This window comes from Phalacrocorax aristotelis, chromosome 1 (assembly GCF_949628215.1).
Source record: "Phalacrocorax aristotelis chromosome 1, bGulAri2.1, whole genome shotgun sequence".
In the NCBI taxonomy this organism is placed as follows: Eukaryota; Metazoa; Chordata; class Aves; order Suliformes; family Phalacrocoracidae; genus Phalacrocorax; species Phalacrocorax aristotelis.
This window is the reverse complement of record NC_134276.1, coordinates 82055290-82078138: the sequence shown is the minus strand read 5'-3', so window position 1 is coordinate 82078138 and position 22849 is coordinate 82055290. Positions and strand designations below refer to the sequence as shown.

Sequence of the window (22849 nt, the reverse complement as noted above, 5' to 3'; positions counted from 1 at the left end):
TGAAAAGCAATTTAGTCTTTCTGGTCCTCAATCTAGAGATAATGCAGTCAGGTGCATTATCTTTCTTGCTGTTTTCCTTATTCTCCCTGGTTTCTGCCTTTGACATTAATCTTACATTTCTGCAAAAATTGTATTTACTTGGGCACATTTTTTAATAAAAGAGTGCCATATATTAGCTGGAAAGAAAAAATTGTATTTTATTACAGTCCAGTACAAACCTTAAGTAGCATGGAATAAGCAGCAATTAGACATGAATTATATCTTTGACCCTACCACAAACTAGTCACATCTGATCTGTAAAGTGAAAATGAGTAAATCTACATCTTAAAATATTTTTCTGTGTTGAGATGCACTACTTGGGACAAAAAGTGACTGTGCTTTTGTGTCATGATCTTTTTCAGTTACGTGAAGAGTTTGACCGGGGCATAGATGTTGTATTAGATGAAGAACACAGCATTCATGATGTTGCTGCTTTGTTAAAGGAATTTCTGCGTGACATGCCTGACCCACTTCTCACCAGAGAACTTTATACACCTTTCATCAACACTCTCTGTGAGCTCTACAGCATCTTGATTTACCAATTTTCAAATGCTTACCTGTTTGAATTCTTTGATCTCTAACTAACCATATTCTTTTTTTTTTTTCCTGGGCATTTAATATCTAGCCCTGATTTGCTCCAAATATTTGTACTGTATAAATTTTCTGAGGTCTTTCCTTGGTTTTCATACTGTGTAAATATAGCTCAGAAAGCTAGAGCCACAAAAATTTCATTTATTATACCTTTTTTTTTCATTTGTATATAGGATGTGATTCATGTTATCTATTAAATCCTGACCCTGTCATTGGTTCAGCAGTAGAAGGTGACAGACTCCTACTTAAATCCTGGTAGCTTAGCTTCATCAATGCTTCTAATTTTTAGAGCTGTTCACTGACCAAAATTCCAGTCTGGCTTCAAAAACCTAGCTTCAGAAGTTCAAGTTTCACCATAGTTAATGGTCCTCAAAGCCATCGTATTAAGTACTCCCAAATGCATTGCCTAAGAGCTGAGTGCAGACTCTTACAGATTTGGGAAAAAGTAAAGTTGGACCTATCAAGCTTAAGCTGCTGTCTGGTATGTGGTCTTCAGCTTCTTTCTAGCCCTCATCTCTGAGATCCTGCCTCTGTCCCACCTTTGCCACTGGCTACCGTTGCATTTTAGATCATTAAAGTGATGGTGGTTGCAGAACGTCCTTTATATCTCTAGTTGCTTTACCAGTCTCCCAGTACCTCTGCAAGATGTGAAACTGTAAGAAAACCCATTTAAAATGGCTAAAGCATAAACCTGACTGGAATGCTTCCCAACAGTGCCCTGTATTTACCAGTAGCTATACCTAAATGATCGGAGTAAGTAGAAAATTAAGCAGAATTTTTGTGTCCAGTGACAGTGATGGAATGTGCAACATGGATTTCGCTCTCTTGTAGGCTGAGAAAAGATCCTATGAACCTGTGAGCAAAAATTTGACCAACCAAGGCAAAAATCCCATAGCAGTATTCGTTGCACTCTTGATATTTCTTAAGAGTTTTCTCTTTTTCTTCTGACATTATAAGGAAAAAGATCCTTAACCAAAGCTATTATTACACCTTCCTTTGGGCTAGGAACAGTATATTTGTTCTGCTTTTAGGTTAGTTGGAGTGATTTTCTTAGAATGTATTTTTTCCCCTCTTAGTACTAGAGCCAGATGAACAGCTAAGCACCTTACAGCTTCTCATTTATCTTCTACCTCCCTGTAACTGCGATACCCTACACCGGCTGCTGCAGTTCCTCTCCACAGTGGCTGGCCATGCAGAAGACACCACAGACAAAGATGGCCAAGAGGTAAGTCCTGGTCACTTGTGTCCTTTGACTTTGCTTAATTCGTGATCTGAAAAGAGATCTTTAAAGCTGTGAGACAAACACAACGGTGGCACATCCCCGGAAGATGGGAGAGATTTCATATTCTTGCCTGCACATTTGCCATTTCGTTGTTTACTATGCTCTTAGGTCTGTGAAAGTTCAATTTTTGTATGACTTAATCAGTAAAGCATCTACCACTTCCTTTGGGAGATTCACAGTGTAATTGACCTTGTTAAGAAGTCTAATGATATCCGTCCTCACCACCCGCCCCCAGTTTTATCCTGTTACATTCTATGGAAAAAATACTCACATAGAAAAGTGTCAGGCATTCAAGAGTATGCTTTTTCATACTCTCTCTGTTGTTGCTTTCTTATATGAACTTTGGACATAGCAGTTCACTTCTTGGTTCCTTTAGCTTCCTTGTGTGCACTGGGTAGTGAAGAATAAAAAATAAAGGACAGGAACTCCAGCTGTGTCTTTGCAACTGACAGACCTAATCACTAGTTGGAGTCAGGGTCCATATTTGCCTGTTTTCCTTCTGGCCTTCTTACTGTTGCATTCTGGACGAAATTCAGTGGAGATGTTGGAGTGCACCCACTCCACAGAGACAAGAACACCAATAGCCATGTGGCTGAGCATTTACACATTTCCATCTGAGCCGTTCACACTAGAGAAGATCTGAAAATTCAGGCTTCCCATCTTCTACCAGGAAAAATGTTTGAACTAGTGGGCTGCTCTGCAAAAGGTGGCAACTCGGTTAACTTTGAATGAGATGGATACAGTCTGTCACTGCTTGACAAAACTGTACCAGTTTATCTGTGGGAAGGACTTCTTTGTCCTCTGAATTGCAGCAGAGACTTCTTCTGCTGACTTCTGAGACTCTTCTGAAACTCCTAGAGAGTTTTGTCTTCCAGATGGAAAACCCTGCTGACTTCTGTCAAATTTGGACACCTTTTACATTTGGCTGGTTTTAACAATTGGCACTTTGAGACTGAGTTTTGCTGAATTTCTGCCTCAAGTCCTAACTTCCAATGTGCTGTGCGTGACTTCAAGGCCTATTTCACTTTTAAATCCACTTTAAGCACTATTATTTTTGTCCTCAGCAAGGAGTTGATAAAAAGTACACCACTATGATGGAAAGCGCTTAAAAAGAGCAGCCTGTAACAATTTTACTGTGCTTAAAAACATGTGTAAGCCAGCTAAGGTCGTGGTCCCCCTGGTCCTGCAAAGAGTTCTCTGTTGGTTCAGGAATGTACCCAAGAGGATCTTATTGCAGGGCTAGAGGATGCTGCTTAAGAGGGTTGGTTTGGCCCAACAGTTGTATTAAAGGCATTTTCATTCCCCTTATTGGTCCATCAGTTCTGCTACAGGTATTTTGGCAAGGCAAATTTATGTAAGCTGTCTTGGCAGTATTGTAAACATCAGGAATGTTATGTGCAACAGGATACCTTTTATCAATAATACAGTGTTCTGCTCACAATTATTTAAGCTGTTCATGAATAATTAAGTGAATAAAGGCGTACAGGGCAAGAGAAAGTATTTTATCAGGCTGTTTGCTATCACTGGAAGGAAAACAGCCAAGCTGTGGCACACAGGCCCTCTTCGCAAGTTCTTTCAAAAGCCCTCCTCTCACGAAGACGAAGGTGGATGACTAACTTTTTTAAAATTACTGATTCAGTTAATTTCAGTGGATACGCTTACAACATTTTTTAAGGGATGCCCCAAGGCTACTCTTTAGAAAAGACTCACTGTTTGTATAAACAGCCTGCACATGCAGATCCAGGCACAGCCAGAGGCTGTCCCTGGCACACTTGAGGCACCACGTGCCTGTACATCCTTGGTGGCTCAGTACTCTGACAGTGTTTAAAAAGCAGGTCACCCGAAAAACAGCAGGGTACATGGTGGTGTGCAAATAAGGGAGTGTGCTGTACTCACAGTCATGCTGGGATGAGTCTTTAAACAAAGAGCCAACATGTTTGTTATGACTGCCCATGCACCTACTTAGTGCAGATGTCTTTCCAAGATTACACAGTGGTCCCACCAATAAAAGGAAAAGCTTTTTTTACTATCATCTTTATGCTGTCTAGTTAAGCTGTGTGAAAAATAAACCAGGTGCAGTCAGTGCACAGTTGTAAGTTTGACTAGAGTATTCAGTAAATGACCAGCTACAAAAAAAGTAAATTAATATACTACTTTGAAAAGATTTGGTTTGTACTGCTCATTTCTCGAAATGCTGTTTTTACTGCCTCTTTTTGGTGCCTCTTACTGCCCTTTCTTTAAATTAATTAGTTCAAATGTAACTGAAACCAATAAGCATTAACTCTCATGATATTTTTTTGTTCTTTAAAAAAAGCCTGCAAGAAATACTGGGTCAACAGCTGAAACTCACTTACAGTCTTATATAGTCAAACTGCTGACACCTTCTGCATTCCCAGAATAGCAACCAAGTGGAGACACATGGAGGAAGCACATGACCCCTGCTTTTTACTCTGTTAAAAGATATAAGGGGAAAATGTAGTCTAATCACAAATATGACAATGAAAATTTTGATTTAAGAACCTATATGATATATTTTTCAGATAACTTCTGTCTAGTCTGGTATGCATTCCTAGCCTTCTGCTTCCTCCAGAATCAGGTTACTATTGCTTCTTTGAGCACAGAGTTATAAAAGTAGGAAAAAAGTAAAAAAAAAAAAAAAATTCCACCCAACAACTAAACGTTTGGCATGTTCTAGGAAACAAGCAAAAAACCAGGAAAATAGTTTTATAAAATATAATAATTTTTATTAAAAATAATGAACGCACTCCTTAATTATCTAAACTGTTTAAACATGGAAAAGTGTGGGTTTCCTCACTGTATCTGTTTCAAATGATGAGTGCTACTTGAGAAAGCTAATAGTTTTCAGTATTTGGTCCCAAGAGACAGTAATATGCTGAGGTGGTGAAGTAGGAGGGAGGTTTCCCTGAGTTCAGAAGTATGGCACTGCAGAGCTTCCAGGGAATTAAGGGCAAGCAGCACTTCCACCTTCTACTCCTCCAATCCGTTTGAAAACACATCCAGAAAATCCACAGTGCTTGTTGCAGAGATGTCCAAACAAGGTGTTTAAACATTTCTAAAAATTGTTCATTTTTTTATTTGACTAGCACTCAGTTTTGGTTTTGATGAATGAAACACCTTCCAAATTGGGAGGGTAGGGGGTGGCGCACGTGTGTATAGATGTGTCTATGTATGTATCTGTATACATTAGACCCCGTAAGACCCCACCTCATTTATATTCTGTTTTCTAGATTACTGGGAACAAAATGACATCACTGAACCTGGCTACCATCTTTGGCCCTAACTTGTTGCACAAGCAGAAATCTACAGACAAAGAATTCTCAGTTCAGAGCTCAGCTCGAGCTGAAGAGAGTACTGCTATCATAGCTGTCGTACAAAAGATGATTGAAAACTATGAAGCCCTTTTCATGGTAGGTGGATGTTTCTTCACATTACTCCTATGTATTTTTAAGTTAAGTGAGGAATTACCTGGCTGGTATTAAAGTAGACTAGGATGAAATAAACCGTGGAAACTGCATTAAATTAAGGTCAATTACTATTGGTAGAAAAAGTAGTCTTCTATCAAGGAGAATGCTTTGCAGTAAGCAATAATATTAAAAATGTGTACTTCCATCTTGCTTGGAATGGTTTCTGAGTAGATAGGAGTATCTTCCTTAGAAGACTTCTGTCTGTGGAAATGATGGCGTTGGCTATTCAGTTGTATACTAAACAATGCACCAGCATTGCTCATTAGTTTTGAAGACAAGACTGAAAATGACCTTTCACCTCTCAGTTTTGGAAGTCAGGGAGGCAGTTTTTCTGCAGGGAATAAGAGATCTTTGGTTAATTTAAGGAACAGCCTCCCCTACCAAATACTTTCTTGTTGGTTGGATGGGGAGGAAGGACAAAGCTTTCTCATTTGTCAGTTGGATAAGAGGAGTAAAGCACAAATCCATGTAGTTCCTGAGTTCCTTTCTGTTCTCTTGCTGAAGCAAGGAAGTGCTTCATGAGAGGGATTATGACCTTGGACATGTTTACTTAGGATGCAGCTTAGTTAAATCACCTTCCTGGTGCTTAGCATTTACCTGGACAGTTCATTCTGTGGCTTTATCTTTTCCTCTTTTTGTCTACAGAATTACAGGTCAGCTCAGGATGACCTGTGCCTGAGAGACCCCTCCTTTGGGGTAGCAGAGGTCAGTCAGACCTAATGGTGGGCACTATCCTGTCTTTGTTTTAGTAGACATACATGTCTTAACAAAGACAGTAGTCTTGAAAAGGTGAAAATAGCTTTGGTTGTTGTGTCTTGAAACTAAGCAGCACTGCATGTTACACTGTTGCTTTGGGAGATCAGTTCCCCAAGCAAGAGGAAGAACATTTTGGAAACCCCCTTTAATGCTCCATCAAAGCTGGGTGCTGGATACCTTGATGGGAAAAGTTGGACAAGCCTTGGCCGTGGGCATGATGGCCACATAGTACTCTAAGGTGAGGCCGTCTACCAGATTTCAGCAGGGAAAAGAGCATGAGAAAACAAGTCATGAGCCCTGCCTATCAGTCTTACCCTCAGCTGAACTTTGCTGTGGTTTTCTTGTCCTTTCCTCACACTGTATTACCTTTCATTATATCTTTTGCTTTATTTTTATTCTTGTTCCAGTGAGACACTCAGCAATCCTTTCTTTTTTTTGGTAATGCTTTTCACAGTTTGGGGAAATTTCAGGTGCTATTTTTCCTTCCACAGCAGGAAAAGAAAGTGACAGAACTGCACTCTTGTGCAAAGGTCTGCTGGCCCAGAGTGTGGATAGCACTAGCAAGTTTAAAATAATACTTGAATAAGAATACTTGGCAATACTCAACGTTTTCTTATTGTTTCTCTTTAAGAACATTTTACAGCACAGCCACATCTCAGTACATAGTACTTAGGCACGCATTCCGACTTTCAATGTGGAAAGGGTGGGGCTTAGGGTTAGACTAACCTACATACAGTCTGTTTGACTTCTGACAGATTTATTCCATTATCTCTTCAGTGCTTGCATTTTCATCTGAAGGTTAAATGAAGTGTGGGGGGAAAAGGAGTTTTCTTTTGTTTTCCAGAGTAGCTTTTCAGATTGTGAAGGGAGGTTAGAATCAGATTTCAAAATGAGAGACTAGCTGCATGTGAGAGAAAGCAAACCTATGTCAGATGCTCTCCTGAAAGCTGAAATACATTGTGAAATTTATAGAAATGTCTACCAGCTGAGCATCTCTGTGTGCTTTCACTCTTCCAATTGCCATAGTTTAACAAACAACATGGCAAGTTCTGCCTGTTTTCTGGAGTAATGTCTAGACTCACATATGATACTCGATCTGTAGGATTGTGTCAAATTGCTCATAGCTGGTGTTTTAGAAAGCTTCTACCAGGGTTTACTTTTGTCTTTGTCATGTTTTCAGCAGCAGCACAGAGAGAATCTTTGTATTCTGAAAATAATTAGCCCAGTGCATCATGTGGTAGTAGATGCATTGAAAGGAGAAGACTTGTACATGAAATTGTAATAAAACTCTGATCATTTGAAATCAGGCAGCAGCAATTCATTTTCCAAACCCATAGGAGTGGGGCCAAACCAGAACTGCTGTTTATACTTGACATTTATGCTACTTACAAAAAGAAAAACATCTGGGCTTGAGCATTCAGCTGCAGCTGTAACATACGGTGTTATCGCTGCTAAGGTGTTTTTGTGTTTGGGTTTTTTTTCTGTTACTTTTTTATATAGGGAGGTTATGAAACTCTGATTGGCTTCAGCATTGAAACTGGAACAACATTTGTGAAATAAAACCTAGGAAACCAGGATGTGTTGTGGCACCCAGACCACAATATCAGAATGATTCTGATGTATTGGTGGTTCAGGAAGATTCTCTTTGTCAGAACAACCCAGGATAATGGAGACTGTTTTTATTAAGCAATTGTAACTGACATTAGTAATATGCAAACATGTGGATTTCATATAGAAGATGGATTCTGACCTTGATTCATTGATGTTAAGGATGTTAAGGCCTTTCATATCCAATTCTTATCCATTTCAGTGAGTCTAAGGGATGCATTAAAACATTTTACAGGAGTGTACACAGGACTGTTCATTGCTAGTCTCTGAACTATGCCCAGCAGCTGAATGCGGGGAGGCACAACTCAACCACATTTTGTCTCACTGGCTGTGACTTGGCATGGAGGATGGAGAAGAGCAGCTTGGTTGTACATTTTCATCTCTAGTCTCCAAATCCAGCCCTGCTGCGAAGAAGCACTACATAGTGTCTGAAATTTATTTTTACTGTTAGAGGCTACTGTGGCCTTCCCACTGTGGAGGCAGTCACACACTGCCAGTCTGTGCCATATCAGTAGAAAGGGACAGCACAAAGGAGACACTTCAGGAGTCCCTCCACCCTTCTGTGTCTCAATAGCTGTGACTCTTACATAATACCCAGCCCCAAAACCTCAGAATATCTCCTACTCCTAGGGTCCTGACAACCCCAGAGCCCTCTGATGCATCCCAGTATGTGCTCAACAGCTGCAACAGCTGTTATTTCAGCAGTGTCTTGGCTTCCCTTCTGTCCCTGAATTTCAAATTCTCATCCATCTATTCAGCCACAACTGCCAGTTAAACAATTCCATAATAGTTACTGCAGTTCTGTGACATCTTCCTGAGATATCAATATAGTAGTTCTTTGTAAGTGTACGTTTATAATTACATGAATAGTAGATCTACACTTGCAAGTTAGTTAACAAAACGGAAGTAAATTCCTGCTCAGGAGGAAATGCAAAACATGGTAGATAGCTTGCAAGGAGACCATCAAGACAAATCCAGTTGAAGGATCATAGATTAATATGCCCTCATTCACTCAGATAAAGCTCCTGTAACTCAGTGGAGCTGCTAAGTTTGCGTTTTGCAGATGCTTTCAGTTGGAATTGAACTTCCTGTTGGAACTTTTTCAGATTCATTTTTATGGAATGACAGACTGATATTTTTTTTTCAGTAATGGAAATATATTTCTATATTTTTATTTTTATATTATATTTGTATTATATATACATTTTTTAAATGACAAAGCCTTCTCAGAAGATTCTTAGAAGTTTATCAACTTGATAGAAAGCTGAATAGTAAGTTACATACAGAAAGATGTGGATTCTGCTTTACTGTCAAACTTTATCTGGAGTTTATTCTACTGTATAGAAAGGCTGTCTAAACAGAGAAGTTACAGCATACCAGGTTTCCAAAAATGTATTCCTACAGAGAGAAGAAAATTTATTTAAAGACTGGTATTTCAATGACCATCAGTAAGATGTTTTTTCTAGCTTAGAGGCTAAATACAATTTCTGAAGAAGGAATATGTAGTCACACAAGTTTTTTGTAGAAATTTTGGATCAATTTGAATGATATTATACATATCTTCATTTATTTTCAAATTACTTCATTTTTTAAAGAAATATGCCTTTTCTTTAACTTGACTCCCTAAATACCTCCAAAACTGAGGTATTCCCCTGAGGAATCTGTTAGTAATTCTATTCCTATTTCCCAGGAAATGTCAGGGAGAACAAACGGCCCATGCAGTGTGACCTGAAGGTCAAGAGATTCAGGCTCTGACAAATTGCATCCAGAAGCATATTGCACAGTTGATGACCCCTTGCTGAGATTGTCTTGCCTCCAGCTCCATCCATCATGAGTGAACCTGGGCTGTTAGTTCAAGTTTCTCAGATGGTTTCATCTGTCTCAGTGCTTTGAAAGTTGAGTTGAATGTTCCACTGTGATGTGGACAAACTTACTTAAGGATTTGTAAGACTCCTGTAAAATGCAGTTGGAAGCACAAAGTTTGCTTGGGCAGGTTTTGGAGAGCCATTCCTGCTCCCTGCCCAGGAATTGTTGCTGTATCCTGCAGTAGCTGAAGCTATCAAGTGCTTTGCCGGTTCATCTCCATATAAAGTGCACTAGAGAAAGTTAGCAGATCAGAAGTCTAAATTCCAAAGATGACAAATTCTGGCTGAGCCTGTTGCTACTACCCAAAGTCCAGAGTGGCTGGACATCCAACAGGACCCACTTGTAAACCTGAGTTATGGACAGATGAACTCTGTAATTACTCAAGCTCTGACTGAGCATAAGCAGGAATTTAAATGGTTCTAGATCGCAGGATTTGGCCGTATGGATACCTGAACATTAAATGTGTGTAAGGCTTCATTTAGAAAAATGCTGACCTTTAGCAGTTCTCACTGAAATGAAGCAATCGAAGAACTTCATTCGTAGAACAGTTACCACGAGATTTCCGTATGAGAAAGACATAAGTCAAATGCCACAGAATGTATAAAGAAATATTCTCCTTTCTGTGTAATTGCATTTCACATTGTTTCTAAAAGAAGAGAAGTGCAGTCGCTTGGAACAGAAATTTGTAAATGTCCCCAGGTCTTTGAATGGGAATGTAAGGTGAGACCTTAAACTGGAGCTTTTGAGATTGCAATACATGAGTAGTCCCACTGTTGTTATCAGATATAATACCCAACTAGACACCAATGGGTTATTCAACAGTAATCAGCATTCGAGATTTACAAAGTGATCTTTAGTCCTACTTCACCTGTTGTTACATGAAATTTCTTTTTTAAGTGGAAGCTTCTGAATCTTTATTTGATATACTCTCCATAAATGTACTTATATTTGGTCTTTCAGATGAAGCATAGTACCAAAATTAATGTATGTCAAAGGGTATTAATCTCTAGCTAAGTATTTTCTGTTGTCTTCATAGGTTTCCCCTGACCTTCAGAATGAAGTGCTTATTAGCCTATTAGAGACTGACCCGGATGTTGTGGACTATTTGTTGCGGAGGAAAGCTTCCCAGTCATCGTGAGTAATCTGTTTTTTCATCATCCCTGTTTCTGCTGGGAATTTCTGTCTCCCACTGGAAGTGTTCAAAAGGTTCTAGTTTTCCACATCTCTTCTGCACTGTCTACAGTGGAGTAGAAATATCCTCCCCATTACACAGACTGTGCCAAAGAAATTATGACTCTTGTACAGTGTTTTCTAAAGAAAAATTTTGTTTCCCGATTCAGAGGAAAGATTGCTTTCTGCTGTAGAGAACAGAATGGCATGTACATAAAGATATTCAGTGCACTATTATCTGACAGGATGTATTCTGGTGATCTGCTGGTTCATGTCTTGGGTTTGTTGTAGTCTTCAATAACAGGAGGCATGTATTACACTATCCTTGAAACACACCCTAGAGTGCCTTAACACAATCACGGCTAGCCATTTAACCAGTTTGTTGTTCTTTTCCTATTGTATACACATAGGACACTGTAAACAAGTCAACTGCCGCAACAGCAGGTTTATGGAGGCTCTTTGGATATAATTTAATTGTATGCTGTGTGAAAGATCTGAAGAGAAAAAAAATCACACCGGTCCCTACTGCAGTTATGATACATAACATATTCCAACTTTGTGTATGGTATATATATGCCTACACCTGTGTGCCTTAATGCTGTGAGTTTGTACGTTCGGGTTAACAGGATTCCTGGCTTTCTCATGGGACACACAGTCATTGTCTTTATTCGAGTGAATCCCAATATGTCAGACCCCAAAATCACAAAATTTGGCAAGCTTGCTTTAAGTAATTTTTAAGAGGTTTCCTAGGCTCTAAACTCTCTGGGACAGATTGGACTTTGTCTTCCTGTGCGTGTGGAAAGTGCCTAGTGCATTCAGAATATAATTAAAATTGAATTTGTACGGTCAGTTAGCTATGATTTTTTTTCTCTCCCTGTGAACGTTGTATGGTCAGAGGTAATGTAATAGTGTGCCTGGCTTTAAAGGAAGAGGTATAAAAGAAATAGTACAGTTAACACATGGAGTAAAAAGCTTTCTCAAAAATATGTGCAGAGTATGTGATATGTTGTAAAGGATTTTATTAGTTTGTTGATTTAACCACATGAACACATAACATGCAGTAGCCAATTATCACAGATGATCTGATCTGTGGTACCTGTCTCTGTGTGTTTTCTTAGCCTACCACAGATATGAAATAATTTCGGTTAGTTTATGTCTGGCTGACAAGTAACCATGCGTATATTTAGATCAAATAAATGCAGAACAATTAGAGGTACATTAGCTGTCATCTACACTTATTTCACATTTGCCATAAGCCAAGACCACAATTAGGAGAGATGCTGCAAATCACATGACATATATGGTAAAATCTTTCTTTAAGCCCTCAGTTTGGAATGATCATATTATTTCTAACTCAAGCTAATAAAAACCTTCATGCTGGATTTCAGTGTGTATGTAATACAAAGACATAAAATTGCATCTCACACCTGGCTACACATATCAATTGAGCATAAATTTGTCACAAATCATTGTGGATGTAACAGATTATTGTTAGATTCTGTTTCCTTTAATTGACCTTTCTTTGAGCTTCCTTACTCTTCTGCCAGCACGCACACCTACAGGAGAAAATGGATCTTTTGTGCAGAGCTGGTCACAACTGGCAAAAGGTGTTTTGTAAGAAAAGGTTATGAAACCAAATAGGAACCTATAGCTACACTAGTACCTGTTTATTGTATTTTCAGTAATGGGCAGATGAATTATCACTGAAATAGGAAAAACTTACTATCTGTCATTTTTCTTCTACTCTGCTATCATGTAAGTGCTTTATTCTTAATGTTAACGAGATATGTTTTCACTGTGATTGCAACTTCTTGGTTAAGATATTCCAGGCAATTAGAGGGAATGTTGCTTACTGTTGTTGCTAGGAGTGTGACGCTCTTAAGAGATTAATCTATTTCAGAACGTAATCTCAATTTTAAGGCTACATATTTGTTGGTTATTTTTCCTGTAAGAAATGTGAGGCAGCAGACAACAGGGAGATGTTTGTCTTGATTTGATAAAAATGAGCCTCCAAAATACATCTGTACTACTCTTTGAAATTTCCTGGTCATGTGCTCAAGATCCAAACTGGGATCCGTGGAAAAGAAAGCTTTACATATTCTTGAGACACTCTTCATCAGAAGAGCTAGTTGGCTGCATAACACAGAGTGTGGAATCAACTTCAATACTTCAGTGTCATATTAATTGCTCTGAAAGTTCTGCTTCTGCAGTTGCCGTCACATCTCTGCTTTTGATGTCATTACAAATGCTTTTCTGGCTTTGATCTAACAGAGGAAACACAATCTCTTTTCCTTCTCAGTGGAGGACAAATCAGATTTTCCTCATCTTTCAGTTCTCTTAAGAGCTGAGCATTGTGAATGGTGTGTCAGGGAGTTTATGGAAGTCGTTCATGGTAAAGCACTAATTACTATCGGCAGCAATTATGAAGTCTGCTTTTGTGGATGCTTTTCCCAACTTTTTTGTACGTTGGCTTGATGACAATGGAATTTGGGGTTTCCAGATGTAAGATGAAGTGTCTTTAAACTAACACAAAAATAAAATCTGTTTCTTATGATTACTTATTGCTTATCATGGTTGGTAGTCCTTTTAGAGCAAAGGAGTTTCAAAGGTATAGAATTTTTGAATGTTTTTCCATGGTGATAATGGCTTTTAATCCACCCTAACCTGTGGCACAAAGGTGAAGCCATACAATAGGCCATATAGTATGCATAAGAGCAGATTTCAAAGCTGCAGAGGTTCCCTGAATCATTGAGTCCTCTACCTCGTTACAGCAGCAACCACATCATAATCCACAATCTGTTTTGTTGGTGGCACCTGTGTTGCACAAATACGTATGGAAATTATTACTGCATGCTGCCAAGCTGTCACACTCCATATGATTTGCCTCTTGTAAGGCATAATAAGGCTTTAAGGTATAACAGAAAAGGATTTCTGCCAAAACCAGAAAGGGATTTCCTGTTTTGATGACCTTGACGCCAGTAAAAAAGTAGGAATATCCCCAGTGGAAGTAATTACTATTATTAACATTTTCCCAGTTCACCCATGCAAGTAGACTCTAGTGGATAACATCAATTCATAAGGATGCCAATTAAAAAGGACAGCCCAAGACTCCTTCACAGCATAGCTGATTTTTGTTTTGGAATCTGAAATAGTGTTTTTGAACACATGTAGCATAGGTTCCTTCTGCAGCTTTCAAATCTTTCAGTTTGTACGTAACCACTTTTTAAATCTTTTCCTTAACATAGTTCATAACCACTAGAAAATACTTTACTTGCCTTCCCGTTTCTCACATTTGATAATACATAATCTTCTATTATCCTTTGTGGAGACCATAATCTGCCATTATTCATAGACTGCGTACAGGAGAGTAGCTATCTTGCACAATATTTGCATTTGCCTCCCAATTTAGTTTTTCTCCAGTGTGTGGGTAGAGAATCTCACAGCTATCCAGGGGAAGATGAATTGCTACTGAACTCAAAACTGTAAAGCAAACAGATGCAAACCTTTTGTTTTAAGGAATATGTGATAATTCATTCTTTATTTGGAAAGATATGAGCCAAAGTCTTTTGCAAGTTGTGTTTTATTTTGTTCATGAAGAGCATTGTAAAGCTGCAAATATGTGAGACCAATTCCCAACTTCGTAGTATTCAGTCAATTTTTAGGTTTCTTGTAGTAACATTGGCAGAGTCTGCAGGCGTTTTCTTTGATTTTTAGAACTATTTTTTCAAAACAAATTTTAAAGTTTTATATATATATATATAATTGCATGGCCTTACTATCTGAAGCTGTAAATGAGTTTAGAAAAGTGAACATTTGGATCTTTCCAAAGACTTGACAGTTTCCATTTAAGTAAATTTTTATCAGGACCTCTGTCTTGAGAAGAGATAGACTATAACAGATCATTCAAGGTAAGACATGAAATCAGTGTTTCACAAAGCTCAAGTTTATGTTCCCACATTCTTTCATTTGCATTTCCCTTTCCCCTATTCCTTGTGTTACCTTGCCATGGCTAAGTCGTGGTAAACCTCTCTCTTTGCCCTGTGCAACATAGTTAGGTTTTGATCCTGCAAAGGTGTACATGCAATAAGCCTTACTGCTGTCACCGTTAGTGCTAAGTATGTCTGTATGCTAGCAGGGTCAGGTTTAGATGGTGCTCAGGCTAGAAAGCTGGAGAGAAAGACATTTGGTTGTAGGAAATCTACAGATACCAACATCTCTCCCCTTGCCTCTCAGGTCTTTCTGGTTCTTCTAAAATTCCTGAGACATTGCTGAAATCTCATCTTAACTCACTAGACAAGCTTTTTTAGAACTTAGAGGGCAGAAAGAGAGGCGTAAGGGACAAAAAAAGATTAAAAAATTGTGATAGAATCATACATACTAAAGACAATAATTCTTCAAAGTGTGTGGCTGTTTATAGATTAATTTTCCTTGGACTCATCTTCAGATGAGAAGTTGAGATGGGAAGTTTCATAATTGAGTCATGATTTACCTTTTGTTTTTTAATTACTCCCCAACATTACCATACCAACCACAGCAGGAAGCCTGGGACAGCGGTACTTTGCCAAATGGCAGCTCTGGTTTTGTGAGTTGGTCCCAGTTGAGGTTTAGGATCAGTTCAGTGACAGATTTCTTGCTGGGAGTTACTGAAGAGTAGACTTAGGTAATTCATCCCCAAGATTTTATGGTTGCTTTTATACTGAAAAAAAAAATATTGGCATATTGAATAACATAATAATCATGACGTTGAATGTAATATTTTATGTTTTGGGACATGCAATATGTAAATCAGCCACAAAAAAAACCCTCCAACAGCTGGAAAGCAGTGTTAAGTTTTGTCATTATTCCTGTTTTAATATTTAGTGTGCTGTGGCTAGCCTGTCTTACCACTGTGTGTTTTCTTTATTTTCTTTCTTCAGTTTTGTTTCATTTGTCTGGAAAGAGGGTTATTGTTCCATAACAAGTAATGTGCTTTGGCTACTCACTCAGTTCAAGCTCTCTTTGGATTTGACTTTGAGAAGGACTGACTGTTTTCAGTACACATTTACAAGAATGAACCTCTGTTGTATCACATGCTGTTAGAGCAGATATTAATGTGAGGTCACTGAGAGAAGTGTTTGACTGAAGAGAAGCAGAAGATAAGCATCTAAGAAACCAAGATCACGGAGCAGAGAAATGAAAAATGAGTAATAGAAATACAAATTAGGGAGGACTGATAGGAAAAAGGTTATGTTTGTTTACAGAGTATTTTTACATATTCTTCTGGAGGTTCAGTGACTCACAGACTGCCTCCTATCTGCGTAGTAAACTGTAACAGTTCAAGAAATTTTCCTCAATGTTCCAACGCACTTTGAAAATGAGAGTTGTCTCTCTGACCCTTGGCTGTACTTTGGTGGGCATTTCGTTTGCCCTTTTTTGTCAAAATTAAATGCAGACCATGCTGTTGGTGATGTAAAGGTGAAAGGGTAAAAGAAGTTGTAGAAGTTACCAGCAGAGCCAGTTGTTTGCTGCCCCCATCGCCCCCATCAGAAGTATGGTAGATACGCCTGCTTGTCCCCTGTAGAATATTTACCTTCTAATGTCTCCAGAAGATGATCCTTCTCCCAGCATGACAGGCAAGCTATGGTTTTGATTTCTCTGACTGTGTAGTACTTCAGAATGGAAAAAGTTATTTTAGCATACCTGCTTAGCATCAAACTAATCTCCCCTATCATGCCCTCAGATTTACTGTTGCAGCAAGCTAAATTGTCAAGGTAACATAAGGAATTGATTCACTGTTTAATTTCCTGTAGTGAACTGTACAGTTGTGTGGTTTTTGTTGTTTTCTTTCTTGACAGCAACATCTTTTGATTTTTAGTGGCCTCTGCTGGCCACTTCATGGCAAAAGTTCTACTCATGGAAAATTCGCCTCTGTACTGCTTCTGAAGTGTTTTCATTTCAGCAGCTGTGATCATACTCCTGTATTTGATTCTATTTGTATGGTGTCAAACACAGTACCTGTAGCTGTGAACACAAAGCATTTTTCATTAACAGTAGTTTGTTTATCAAAATTTCTCAGGAGCCCAGAGATGCTGCGGTCAGAAGGTTCCTACTCCACAGGAGGAAGACATTCTTCCACAGACTCCAACAAAGCTTCAAGCGGAGATGTCTCCCCTTATGACAACAACTCCCCAGTACTATCTGAGCGGTCGCTGATGGCAATGCAAGAAGAAGTTTCCTGCAGCCCAGATAAGCTGTACAAGGTACCTGAGCAGTACACGCTGGTTGGACACTTGCAGCCTAAGACAAAGGAGAATTCTTCTGCATCACAGGCTGGAAAAGGTAGAGTACATCCTGCTCCTGCTCCTCCTGCTCAGCAACTGATGGGGGTTGCTGAAATAATTGAAGCGTGTCTGCTGTGTTTTATCATCTACTGGGACTTGAGGAGCAATAGCATAAATAAGCTTACAAGAAATGACTGGCCAACATCCTTGTGTTGAGCCTGAAGGGTCTGCGCTTAGTCCTCCTCGTTAGCTCAGCCATCTGTCAGGGGTGCTTTTGGTATGGCATCTCTCAAAACTTGGAGCTATTATTTAGGAAAATAGGCCTATATATGTCCTGCTTTTCAGCCTGTCAGTGACAGGATGGCAAAGATTCTGATTTCTAGTCCTGCTCCATAGCACTGTAATACCTGCAAGGTTATGGTCCAGACTTTGGAAAAACATGAGACTTTAAGATGTCAAACTACAGATTTTCTCCAACTGAAAAGAATGACCTCAACTCATTCTCACTGGAGAACACAGCTGAGCTGCACAGCTTTACATCTGCTACCAGTTACACACCTAGCAGTACTAGTGCAGGGATCCATAATTTCCATAGCTATGTAGGGAGTGCACACTGGAATGATTTCTTCTGTAAAGAACTGTGGTTTAAACTGATAGCCTACCAACACTTCAAGATGCTTTTCATTTAAAAATATTTTTAAAAAAAATACAGTCATGAAATGTGTATTTAGTAAGCCAGACTTTAAGGACTTTCAGTGCTTATGGATACAGATAACTGGTGGTATTTTAAAAACCCATTTTATTTCAGGGGTACTGGTTAGGCACTTAATTCCCTTTGGAATTAATGGGATTTAGAGTATTATCTCAGTTATATGCTTTATAAATGCCAATGGGTGTTTATCTTCGGTGTTCAGCATCTAAGTCTCTGCATAGGTTTCAAAATTTGGTCATATTTCTAGTAAGTTATAAACAGGAAATTACATGAAGTTTTATCATATTAGCCATCTTTTGGACTTTAATATGCATCGTGACGATACTGGACCATGACAAATTAGGAAATTCCTTTACTGCCTAATGGAATCAGAAAAAGGCACAAAACAGTTGTAATCCAGCACAATGCCTGATGTGCGCATTTCATTAAATCTCTATTCTGTGACAGCTCTTCCTTGTAAGAACCAAGTGATGCTGCAGGTTGATAGAGCATGCCTTACAGTGACCCCTGGGGCTGGGGCTGCCTGAGGGAGCTTTGCCATTCTTTCCCATAAAAAGCACATGAACTACCTTCTGTTGACCAAATCCTCCTGTTCTTTTGCAAGTTCTCCCACCGACTTCAGTAAGGCTTAAGGGAAATTCCAGTCTCTTGGGAAGCTCAGGTGTCCTGCCCATAAAGAGCTCACTGAATTCATTACAGGATCTGAGCCTGAAACAGCAAGTAACTGTGAACAACACATTTGAGATCTGTTTGTGTTAGGTGCATGGTACGCCGGATGCTAGTCTATGTTAACGACTCTGATACCTTACATAAAGTTTTACGTCCTCTTAAATTAGTTCCATTTGAACGCTTTTTAAAAATTGCTTGTTCATTAAGGATCGAGTCATCATCTTCTTCTGTTTAGATGTTTCCGAAGATCATTTTGATATCTGGGGCACCTGGCATTCAACGCTGAAAAGTGGCTGCAAAGATCCAGCAATGACAGGTCAGTTATTTCTCAGAAATTTTAAGCCCAGATCTAGGGAAGACACAATGATTTCCTGGGTTTGAGAAATCACAGTGAAACCAGTAGAACTTACGTCATCCAGAGTTGGACTTTTAAAAGGTTGTGTTCAATAAAATAGAGAGCAACACAGTGGTTATACAAATGCAGCGACATTTCAAACTGTCACAAGGTCATTTTAAAAGCGGTTTTAAAATTACTTCAAAATATAGTTTGAATATATTCTCCTGAAAGTCATTGGAAGGTGGATGCCCAGTGGGGATTTGAGTGTGGCTGCCGCAGTGGCAGTAGCCCAGGCTGTGAGGTTGGCAGCCCTGGGTGCTGACCCTGCCACTGGCTGGCATGGTCCCGGCAAGTCCCTGGCCTATCCTGCCTTTGTTTTTTCTCCCATCTGCACCCACCTCACAGAGGAACTGCGAGACTAAAACACCTCGCTGCTTTTCAAGCTTATGAAGGATGTTAAGTGCTGCAAGGCTTTATGTCAGAGCAAAGTATTAGAATCACCGCATAATGTATTAGACGAGGTTCAGATAGATGTAGGGCTGCTTGCTGTGTCTCTAGGTTCAGTCAGTGGTGATGCTCTTCTACCTTCAGGCACATAGCCTGATGATAAAAGTCCCCATCCCTCTTCTACACAGCGATGCAGGGTGTCGTGGTTTAACCCCAGCTGGCAACTAAGCCCCAGACAGCCACTTGTTCACTCCCCCCTGATGGGATGGGGGACAGAGAGTAAAAGTGAGAACACTCGTGGCTTGAGATAAAGACAGTTTAATGATTAATTTAATTTCACCATTAAAGCAAAAGCCATATGCAAATAAAGCAAAACAAGGAATTCATTCACCACTTCCCATGGGCAGGCAGGTGCTCAGCCATCTCCAGGAAAGCAGGGCTCCATCGTGCGTAACAGTTACTTGGGAAGAAAACCGCGATCACTCCAAATATGTCCCCCCTTCCTTCTTCTTCCCCCAGCTTTATATGCTGAGCATGACGCCATATGGTGTGGGATATCCCTTTGGTCAGTTGGGGTCAGCTGTCCCAGCCGTGTCCCCTCCCAGCTCCTTGTGCACCCCCAGCCCACTCGCTGGTAGGGTGGGGTGAGGAGCAGAAAAGGCCTTGGCTCTGTGTAAGCACTGCTCGGCAGTAACTAAAACATCCCTGTGTTATCAGCACTGTTTTCAGCACAAATCCAAAACACAGCCCCATACTAGCTACTGTGAAGAAAATTAACCCTATCCCAGCCAAAACCAGTACACAGAGGAAAAGCAATAACTTGTTAAATGGCGTGTAAACGATTATGCAGACTGACATTGTCTTTCTGACTCTGGCCCCCAGGTTCTTACGGGAACATTTATGAAAGCAGCTTGCTGCGACCCGGACAGTGCTCTCTTTCCCAGGGGAACCTTGCCATGTATTCTCCTCGGTGGCAGGGCAGCTCCTCTGAGTTGGACAACGGCAGGCAGGTCATGCGAAGGAGCCAGACAACCGCTGCCATTCCTGAGTGTCAGCTCCATCCCACGGTGTCTCGGGTGTGCAGTAACCCACAAATCGAAGTCAGCAGTAGGAGTTCAGACCTGTCACACTCAAAGTCAGAGCGGCACTTGACTTTAAGCAGTGTGGAGGACCTCTGTGAGCATGACTCGAATGCGGGTTGTTCACAAAGCACAGCCAAGCCCTCCTACAGAAAAGAGAGGCCACCGCCCCCCTACCCAGGCCCAGCAAAACCAAGCTCTGTGTTGTCACAGCGATCGAGCGTTTCTTCAACGTTGCACTCTTTGTGGAGACTTCAACGCCAAGAAAAAAGTTCAGGGACCAGAGCAGCTGGGGGACCGCCAGCCAAAGCCCCTGAGCAGGCCACCTCCAGGCAGGAGCGGCCGGCCCTGCACACCCAAGCGGGTCACATCTATTCCACAGCACCTCACAGTCAGAACAGTAAAAACGTTTCAGAGGCGGACTGGCATGATTGGCAAAGGGAGAGGTGGCAAATTTGGGAGCTTTTATCTGCTGATAACCCCGATGCCCTCCCGGAAACCCTTGTATGATCGGACTCTGCAGAACTGCCACGCGTACCTATGCCTCCCTCTCGTAGGAAAACAACTGTGACATTGGAAAACGGGGAGGGCTTGTTTGTTTTATACCGACTGAATTGCATATACTTTTTTTAAAACTTTGTTCACTTTAATTTCTTAACAGCACTGTCAAGCAGTCCATTTACAAATACAGTATGATCTTGGTTTTCAGCAAATTTTTGAGGAAAAAACGAGATGAAAATTTTAGTCTAATAACTCTTTGCAGACGCTGTGTATAAGATAAAACTGTTGCTTTGATTGTTGCTAAAAATGTATTTATATATCTGCAGTTTTGATGATTGTATATTCTGTAATGGGTATTGTATGATAATCATATATTATGTTTTCATATACAGATGTCAATCAGTCATGACTGCTTTTTAGATCACTGCACTTACATTACCATAATATGCATTGGAGTTCTATAGAAAGTGCACAAGCTGGTTTCTGTGCTTATATTAAAAAAAACCCAACTGTTAAAGGGGGAAGTGGTCCTTCTTTTCACTGCCTGTTAAAAAACACTAAAATAGAGTGGAACATGAAAAGCCATATATTTTATAAGGGTAGTAGTGAGCTTAAAGGGGAAAATACCAAATACTTTTTTCTTATAACTGTATTTGCAAACGAAATTAAAATTTGGTACAAGAGTATAAAAATATTTTTTTAGATTCTGGTAGGACGCAGCTCAGAGAATCAACTAAGGGCAAGGCTGTGCCTAAACCATCTAAGGGTGTAGTGTAAAGGTCTGCCCTCCCATTCTAGAGGAAAACCAATGTTATGTATACAGGATATAATATATATATTTATAAATGTTTGATTTTATGTATTATTCTAAAACAATAAACTGGAACCCGAATTTTAGAAAAACAAACCCAATAAACTGAGGTGTGTAAACAACTGAGAAATAATATGGCTTTTCCTTTGAAGAAACAAAACTTCAGCGTTAAGAAAGTTTGAGAAAGCAAAAAAGATGCAGACAGATGTACAAAAGGGAGTCACACAGAGCTTCAGAAATTAACACGACGTTTGGAGAAGTTCACAGCTGCATTTCTATAAATATTGTGCCAAAGTCTGGGTCAACAGTACTTCTTCGATAACTGTATGTTGCATTGTTAAATGTTGCTGTTTTATACACGTTCTGGTGGTTTTACGTTGCAAAATTGTTTATGGCCAGCAGGTGGCAATATACTTCAGTATTCTAGAGAAAATTCTTTTTATCACTTAATAAGGGAAAGTGTATCATATCCAAAGAATTTTATAAAACGTATTAGTCTTAATTTTAATGAAGTTGAAGACTTATTCAGTGATGTTGTCTTTGAGTTCTATCTTGTGCCATAATGATGGAATAAAAAGCTAAGCTAAATAATGAGCATATTTTTTGCTCCTTTTTTTGAAGTAAGGTTTACGTAAAAATTGTTGTGTTTTTATTACACTCTTGAGTATCTCTGTCAAAAACACCTAAAGGGCTTAGGAGCTTAAGGACTACTCTCAAATATGACTTAAATATACCAGATACAAGGTTTTACTTGAGTTTTAGGCTTAAAATCCATCATCTAAAGAGTCTGCCTATCATATCTCCGTTTCCCAAGTAAAGCTACAAGACAAAAGCATGAACCCAGGCAGAAAGGGGCAGAACTGTTGTAGCTCTGCCAGGCTGGCCAGCTCTTTTTATGAATACTGCATTCAGAATAAACCTCAGCTCTCTTCCGGTGGTCGCAAGGCTTTTCCAAATATCATCTTGATATGAGACTTGATAGGAAAAGGTTCTTGCATGTAGCTTGTTGCAGCAGCTCCGTGTCGACTTATTACCAAAGAAACCCCACCCCAAATTAAAAAGGTAGTGGAATATAAAGAAGGGCAGAAATGAGCTCTCACAAGCAATCTTAACTATTTGATCTTGTCTCAGTAATATCCCCAGGCTTGATAGAGATTTGCCACAGGGAATTAAAGCTCCCTAACAGTCCTTAAAACCATGCATAGGGCAAATCCTGCTGCAGAAGATACTCTCTTC

At 39.6% G+C, this 22849-nt stretch overlaps 1 protein-coding gene across 5 annotated transcripts in view; it reads left to right on the top strand.

Moving 5' to 3' along the window:
- The window catches only part of ARHGAP6 (Rho GTPase activating protein 6), a 342719-nt gene extending 320515 nt beyond the window's left edge, over positions 1–22204 (top strand). For all 5 annotated transcript variants that reach the window (XM_075095440.1, XM_075095462.1, XM_075095459.1 and 2 more), the window contains 7 exons: positions 402–552; positions 1707–1855; positions 5161–5340; positions 10664–10761; positions 16853–17115; positions 18674–18754; positions 20105–22204. In XM_075095440.1, coding sequence (XP_074951541.1) covers positions 402–552; positions 1707–1855; positions 5161–5340; positions 10664–10761; positions 16853–17115; positions 18674–18754; positions 20105–20811 — 1629 coding nt within the window. In that variant the 3' untranslated portion in view covers positions 20812–22204. The remainder of the gene's footprint in view (positions 1–401; positions 553–1706; positions 1856–5160; positions 5341–10663; positions 10762–16852; positions 17116–18673; positions 18755–20104) is intronic.
- Positions 22205–22849: the final 645 nt, after the last annotated feature.